Here is an 8,100-nt window from a genome sequence, read left to right as displayed (position 1 = left end):
GGAGTCAGAGGCCGCGGAGCTGGGGGCTTCGCGGGAAGGTGGGGAGAGCTCCTACGCGAACTCTGGAAGCCGGAGCCCAGAGACGCCGCGCGAGGGTGGAGAATGACCTCAGCCTTCTCTGCCACGTTCCAGCCAATCAGTCCCGCATCTTGGCATCCGAATCCAGGACCCCCGAAGCCGGAGGCGACGCGAGCCAATGAGGAGTGGGCCAGGGAAGAAGGACAGGCGGCCAGCCTATGCGGGCGGAGAGGCCTGGCTGCGCGTATCCAAGGAGCGCCAGGCTCGGGCTCGGGGGTGTGGCGCAGCGCCGGCGGGGGTGGGCGGGCGCGCCGGGTGGCAGGTGTCAGCGGCGTCGGCATTCGGCGGCGATGGAGCGGCCCCGGGGAGCTGCGGACGGCCTCTCGCGCTGGCCTCACGGCCTCGGCCTCCTCCTCTTCCTGCAGCTGCTGCCGCCGGCGACCCTCGGCCAGGACCGGCTGGACGCACCGCCGCCGCCGGCTGCGCCTGTGCTGCGCTGGTCCGGCCCCGTCGGAGTGAGCTGGGGGCTGCGCGCGGCCGCGGCCGGGGGCCCGATCCCCCGCGTCGGCCGTTGGCGCCGCAGCGCGCCCGGCGAGGACGAGGACTGCAGTCGGGTCCGGGATTTCGTCGCGAAGCTAGCCAACAACACGCACCAGGTGAGCGGGCGCCGGGCCCGGGCGACGCCCGGACTGTGAGGTGCCGCCCCTGGCCCCTAGCGGCTGCCCTCCCGCCGCGCAGCCGGCCCCTCTTCCTGCCCGGCTTCCCTGCCTCGCGCGCGGCGAGTCTCCGCGGAGCAGGAGACCCCCGGGCTGCGGCTCCGAAACTGCGGCGGGCGGAGTCGGCCCGGGCTGCGGCCCGCGGGGCTGTGTTTCGTCACAGGGGAGACAATCTTAGACTTTCATGACATTCTTTTTTTTTTTTTTTTTTTTTTTTTTTTTTAAGTTGTCAAAATATCTTGAGCGTCGTTGTTTTCCGTCAGTGTAAATAATCAGATCCAGTAACATTATCACCAACCAGGAAGCTGGAGGAATAATTACCTCTTAAGTGCTTGCAGAAGTTGGGCTGCGCAGAAGCAGAGGTGTGTCCTCTCTGGATCTGTACTTTTCAGGCGGTGGTGAAATCCCAAAGCAGTTATTAGGTCACTGCGTGTATTTTAATAGTTAAAGGAACAAGCATGGAAATTAGATGACATTGAAACCCAACTATAAAACAACTTCCTTGCTTCTAAAAATTGTTCAAGTTGTTTTTCAGAATGAAGGCGAAGAACATTAGAACTTGACCCAAAATGACCTTGAGAGGCTGGCAGAACCAAATGTCCCATGAGTAGAACTTGAGGCATAGGGTCTCTCAAACCTATGTTAGAAGTGAGGGGCGCCTTCAACAGATGCAAGACAATCTAGAATTATCCATACGTTCCACCTGGATGCACTTCCTGGGTACAAACTGTTCCACCAAGATTCTGAGTCACAACCAATCAGCCCTATTTCCCTTCACCCCGGGCTGCTTGAATTCCTTGCTACCGGCTGTCAGGGAGACAGATTTGAGATTGCCTTCTGTTTGTCAGCCTACAATAAAATTTTTTCTCTTTGCAAAGACAGGTGCCATAGCGTTGGCTTCTATGTGTTCAGCCACCAGTCTTTGCTAAATCACATTATCATCATCATCATCATCATCATCATCATCATCATCATGATTTTGCAGTGCTGAGGATTGAGCCTACCGGTACTCTTCCACTGAGCTACATTCCCAGCCCTTTTTATTTTATTTTGAGACATGGTCTCAGTAAGTTGCTGAGACTGGCCTAGAACTTATGATCCTCCTGTCTCAGCCTCCCAAGTAGCTGGGATTATAGGCATGCACCACCATGCCCAGCTCAGTCACAATATTATTTATATGATCTCTCTTCTTCAAAATTAACCTTCTGTCCTGGTATTGAACTCTGACTGGGATGTCAGTATAGTGTTGCCACAAGATTTCCAATAGCTAAGAAACACATTGTAGATATTCTGCTTTAAGCCAGTTCCTGGTCAAAAAAGACTTTCAAAATTGTGATATTTCTGTCTGTGGGGACCAGTAGTTCAACCTTTGACACACTACTGATTGAGAAAATTGTTAGCTAACTACTACTGGTCCTTGCTTTAGTTTGATTTGGGCATTTTCCTCATGCTTTTTTTTACGATTAACAATTCTTGCAACCCACATTTGCAAAATGTATTTCAACTCAATATATTTTCTTCCTTATCCTTGCCTCTTTCAAAGAGAATTGCACATGGAGACAGATGGGTGGCTGGTGTTCTGGACCTATACTTGTCCTTGTGTTACCACTTTGCATTCCAGTATCAGCTGAGCCACAGTGTCTTCTTGGACTATCTTTCTGGACTACTCTTGTTCTCAGATCTGGGGGCATGAGGCACTTGAAGTTAAGGCACAAGTATTCAAGGAAAATGCATGCATTATAAAGTAGTCCAAGCAGCAGCTATATTAAGGTAACTAAGCTAGTGCTGAAGGTTGAGTGCAGATAGGGTGGAATGAGTTCTGGGAAATCTTCCTATTTGATGAGAAAAAAATAATCTTGTACACTCTTTTTTTCATGGTGCGGGAGGCATTGAGAAAGACTTCACAACTGATGCTTAATTTATATGAGGACCACATCTTCCTTGGGCCAGCCAGATACAGCATTCTCACTCCATATATCAGAATCTTTTGCTGGTGTCTTTAGATCTGCTGCTACTTCTGGATTTATCCTTTAGTCAAAAGTTTCTGATTAATTCAGATTGCTATGTCATTTGTAATATATTGATTCCAAACCTAGAGATTGTGGAAACTGGCTCAGGGGGATCTAAAACCATTCATTCTTCGAAGCCCATATGTAAAGAAATTTCCTCTATTTCTTATATTTTATTTAGCTGCTGTTTCTGATTTTTTTAAGCTCTTTTCTCCAGTCTTCTTTCAGCAACCTTATTTAAAATAGCTATTTTTGCAGTTGTTACTCATCCAACTCTGTTCTTCAGGGATCTTATCCTTTTAGCAATTTGTATATCTGGTTAAAAAGCAGAGCCTTGCCAAGCAAGGTGGCACACACCTGTAATCCCAGCAGCTCGGTAGGCTGAGGCAGGAGGATTCCAAGTTCAAAGCCAGCCTCAGCAAAAGTGAGGTGCTAAGCAACTCAGTAAGACCCTGTTCGCCTGCTCCTAAAGAAAATAACAAAATAGGGCTGGGGAGGTGGCTCAGTGGTCAAGTGCCCCTGAATTCAATCCCCAGTACCTAAAAACAAAAGAAAGCAACAACAACAACAAAAAAAAAAGTGGAGTCTTTGGCGGGGCGTGGTGGCACACAACTTTAATTCCAGCCACTCAGGAGACTGAGACAGGAGGATCACAAGTTTGAGTCCAGCTTCAGCAACTAGCAAGACCCTAAGCAACTTAGCGAGACTCTGTCTTAAAATAAAAAAATAATTTAAAAAAAAAAAAAAAAAAAAAAAGGACTGGGGATGTGTCTCAGTGATAAAGCACCCCTGGGTTCAATACCCAGTACCAAAGTGAAAAATATGGAGCCTCTGTTAATAACTTTAACCTTAGAAATGAAGCTCTTAACGGTTCCACTTCCTTGACCAAGAATTGTTATGCAGTGGTCTGTTTTGCTTTTCAATTCTATATTTTTAGAAGTCATATTAAATCATCCGGAACTGTATTGAAGAGATCTAGTATTTTGGGATCCTTTGTAAATGGTGCAAAATTAAAGTATCAGCATGACAAACAACTTTTTATCACATCATATGCTTTTGTATAGCTAGGAAAGGAAAGTGCCATTTAGTTTTTCGTACATAATATTCCAGAATTCAATTCCCAAGAAAAATAAAAAATTCTTGGTTCTCTTCTTCTTTCTTATAACTTGATGCTTTTATTTTCAAGCCACATTAATTTATATAATCCATGTATGTGAATGCCCTCCAAGAGCCCAGATCTGGAGTTGGGATGGGATTGCCAATTTATAAAGAAAAGATAATTCAGACCGGAGAATAAAAACCTCGAATGTTTTAGCAAGGCCTCCTAGACCTGTTTCTAAAGGCTCATGAGACTAATTTATTTTAACATACACATTATTTTAACTAATTTATTTGCTTTTTTAAGAAAGCAGCAGATTATTCTCTTTACCCAAGCCTCCCTCTTTCTCTCTAGGTTTCCTTTCATATACCTTCTTTTCAATCTTGAATTTAAGTCTATTTCAAATCTATTCAGGGCTTATCTTGCACAGCATATATTTTTCATGTAGAAGTCAATGATTAAGTACTCTATTTTGGGATTTGAGGGAGGAGAGGGAAAGACTTTTTTCTAGTTAGAGTGTTATATAAGAGTCTCTTAAGAAAGAAACTGGAAATCAAAATACTGGCCATTATTAAAAACAGAAGACAAAAGAATGACAAGAAAATAAAGAAGAAAGACAACTACTTCTACTTTATCCAAAATCATGCTTCCTAATTTTATTCTGAGGGTGTGACATGCCATGGAAAGGCAGTAGAGCGTGGGACAGGCTTTGAGGCCAGCCTGTCTGCATTTGATTCCTGGCTATTATGATTAGCTATGTTAATTTGGGTAAATTACTTAAGCCCTCTCTGTGTCTTAGTTCCTAATCTGTAAAATGGATAGTAAGAGTCCTAAATTCACAGGGTGGTTGTGAGAAATAAATGAATGTGTGTATAAAATGTATTAACTCATTAGAATAATGTCTGACACCTAGTTAGCACTGACTAAATAGCTATTATTTTTATTTGTAGGGATTGTTCATAGTGCTGTTTTCTGAGATTCAATGGTCTTCCTTTTGCCTTTAACCCAAAACTGTTTTCAGGCTACACTTTTAACTGAATCTTTCCTTCCAGTGCTTGGAGTGTTCACGACATGTATAACCTTTGTACATGAGAGAAATTGAGCAGGCCTGGAAGATTTTATTAATGTTGGTTGCTAAGTCGGGTTGCTTCAAAACACTCCCTCTATGAACACCCCTTTGAGGGTAGGCATGAAACTTTGTCTTAAAGAAACAGTTGAAATGCCTTGGCCACAGTTATGTGTGGTGGCTGACATAATTTCCTTACTTCTCATTCCTGTGTACAGGCCATTCAACAATTTCCTTAAATCTTTTTAAACCTACTATTAATAAAGCCAGTAACTGTTGTTCATGCTCTCCTTCTGCTCCTGTCACTAACTACTTCTTTATACATAACTTCCCAACTTCTACCCCAACATCAAAGCATCTGGTTTTTTAAATAAACAGGCCCTGTGGAGAGGCTGTGTTGTATGAGCCGTCAGCTCCGGGAAGAATGTGTGTGTTTGTTTGTGGCACTGGCAGGGCTGAGTCCAGGCTGACAGGACTGAATGTGCCTGTTGGCAGTTTCAGGAGCTGCTGCTCTCAGCCTGTTGTTGTGGATCACCAGGCCTTTGAACACCCGGAAATCTGAAGGTCAGTGCCTTTAGCTGCCCCGGAACTTCTTATCTGCCTCATTCATTCTAGTACTTAGCCTGTCTGCAAGCTACCTTCACCAGCACCCCACTTCCATCCTCTAGGTTACTTAATCGTCTCTTGAGTCCTGTATTTTTCTGTTCATGTTTGGATCAAGGCATAGGAATTCTGGAGTTTTTCCTCTTTGGTCCTGATTGAGCTAGGTGAGCAGAATCCTCATGGAGAATCCTCTCCCATGCAGTATACTGGTCAAACCTTTAACTTCAAAGGGATGTTAAAATGATGTGTGCATCAGGGATGCCAGTATGAACTATCAGCAGATTTTAAGAAATCTGGTTTCTTTGGGGAAAGATTAGTCTTCATCTAGGATTTGGTTAAGGTGAAAGTAGAAAGCTAGCCAGGTATGTCAAATGGCTCAAGGGGAACACTGTGTAATGATTCTCTGCTGGCTCAAATATTTGGCTTTGTGCACATTGATTTTTAATTAGAAATTTGAGTTTTATCTCTGCTTATGAAAATTAATTGAAAGAAGGCTTATGTTCTGGTTAGTTTCTAATGGCTGTTTTCTTTCTGTAATAACGATAATAATAGGCTCTCCGCCCTGCTGTTGTGATCTGCTCTTTCATGTCAGGTTCACAGAGGCTGTTAACAGTTTCTTCTTGCACTCTGCCTGCTTTCAATCAGCTCTCTTTAACAGGCATCAGACTCTCTGTGGGCGACTGCAGAAACCCTGCTCCCTAGTTGGCCTGTTCGGCTTGTGGGAGCATCTCTTGCCAGATAGTGTTCAGCCCCCAGACGTAGTGGTCAGCCGGAAAGAACATTCCCTCTTTTTCCTCCCTTCCTACTCTCACTCCCCCTCAATTTCTATCTTTATAGAAAATTAACTGCATTTTGAGGCTGGAGAAATGAGGCTCAGATGTTTTATAGGATTATGAGCTAATGTTTAAGGCAGATGAAACCATCAAATTTGACATGTAATTAGCTTTAGAAAATGCTATATGGTAATGGTTCCAAAATATGAAATATGTACTGCATTTGTAAATTTCTGATAAGTTGTCAGTTCGCTTCTCTTCCTTTGTAAGCAGCGTTCCTGTTGTATCTTTTACCACTGTTTTGAAAGAAACTTGGTAACAACTTGTTCCTCCCCTCTGTGGCCTGTAGGTTGGCAGATTTTAGGAGTAATGATGCTTGAGGAACAAGCTGATCGATTTCAGTCAGCTCTAGGCAGCTTTTTTGTTGTTTAATGGTGACTGTTGTCAAAGTTGGCTTAGTCATGTGGCTTTGAGCCTGCTGGGTTGAGTGAATCGTCAGGACAGACCCTTCATATCTGTACAGATTGTCAAGGGGAATCTGGACATGTGGGTTTGTTTAAAGATTGAGGCTATTTTTCCTTTTCTACCCCCAACCAAGGCTCGGGAAACCACAGTAAAAACAAAATCCTTCCATGTAGAACCTGTGGTATTCTGCTGAGAAAGTCTCTGTGATTGTAATTTATTTTCTATTTTGTGTTTTAGTCTCTGGCCCTCAATTCCTCTTCTACAACATGAGAAGTTTTGGATGAGCTTTTAAATGGCCAAAAAAAATTTCTGTGATTCATATGGAAGAAGAGGAGGCCAGAGGTTGTGATCACAAATGTTTATTGGTTGATTCCAAATTTAGAAGCAAATTGTGACTATTCAGCTTCTCAGTTGAACTTGAACATAGCATAGATTTCACATCTGGGGGTGATTTGTTACCACCTCCAGGATTTGTTGCAGTGAAATATGAGTGTTCTTAAAAGATAGGAATATTTTTTTTCATACAACTTTGAAAGACATTTGTCTCTTATTTTTGGGTAATAGTTAATCGTTCCTTCTTGGCTGAACAATCTAATGCTAATAAAAGCTACTAGCTTGGATAGTCCAAAAGCAAATCCAATAGACATGTAGCAGTAAATGTGAGGGTTTTTTCCCTAAAGTATTCTGCAAAATACTGGAGACTTTTTTTTTTTTTTTCATTCTCACTGCCTGTGTGTTTGAAAATAGCTTACTTTAAGTATACTTACACATAGAAACTTAGGTGTGATTAGTTGGCTTAATTTTTATTTTCAGTTTTATTTTTATTTTGGGGGGGTTATCAGGGATTGAAGGGATTAAACTCAGGGGCATTCGACCAGTGAGCCACATCCTGAGTCCTATTTTGTATTTTATTTAGAGACAGGGTCTCACTGAGTTGCTTAGCACCTTACTGTTGCTGAGGCTGGGACTTAATTTATTTTCATCAGGAAAAAAAAATGTACATTTATCTTCTACGCTTGTGAATACTATCCCTCTTAAGTTTTCTTTTGTTAAGATTTTTTTTCTTCTGTATGTCCTGAAAAAAAAAAAAAAAAGCTGTTTTAACATTGTATTTATGCCTATTTGCAAATCTCCTTCAACTGTAAGATCATTCTGAAGAACCGAGAGAGATTGAACTAAGGACGAAAGTTTTAAGTTACTTAATACTTCTCAGAGTAATTTGGAGCAAATGTTTATCTGATACTTGCTACTTGTCATAAGGGATTCATAGTATAGATATGTTTTATACAAAATTGAAAAGAGAGAGCTTAATTTCCAGATTTGAGTCAGGGCTCTGCTGCTTAATAGCTGA

General features: G+C 42.7%; 1 protein-coding gene across 2 annotated transcripts in view; it reads left to right on the top strand.

Annotated features, from left to right (window-relative positions):
- The first annotated feature begins 294 nt into the window (after positions 1-294).
- SORT1 (sortilin 1) overlaps positions 295-8,100 on the top strand; it is a 63,170-nt gene continuing 55,364 nt past the window's right edge. For both annotated transcript variants that reach the window (XM_079111487.1, XM_079111486.1), the window contains exon 1: positions 295-674. In XM_079111487.1, coding sequence (XP_078967613.1) covers positions 369-674 — 306 coding nt within the window. In that variant the 5' untranslated portion in view covers positions 295-368. The remainder of the gene's footprint in view (positions 675-8,100) is intronic.

This window comes from Sciurus vulgaris (genome assembly GCF_902686455.1).
Source record: "Sciurus vulgaris genome assembly, chromosome: 1".
Taxonomy (NCBI): Eukaryota; Metazoa; Chordata; class Mammalia; order Rodentia; family Sciuridae; genus Sciurus; species Sciurus vulgaris.
The sequence above is the reverse complement of the archived record's forward strand: the minus strand, read 5'-3'. Positions and strand labels throughout refer to the sequence as shown.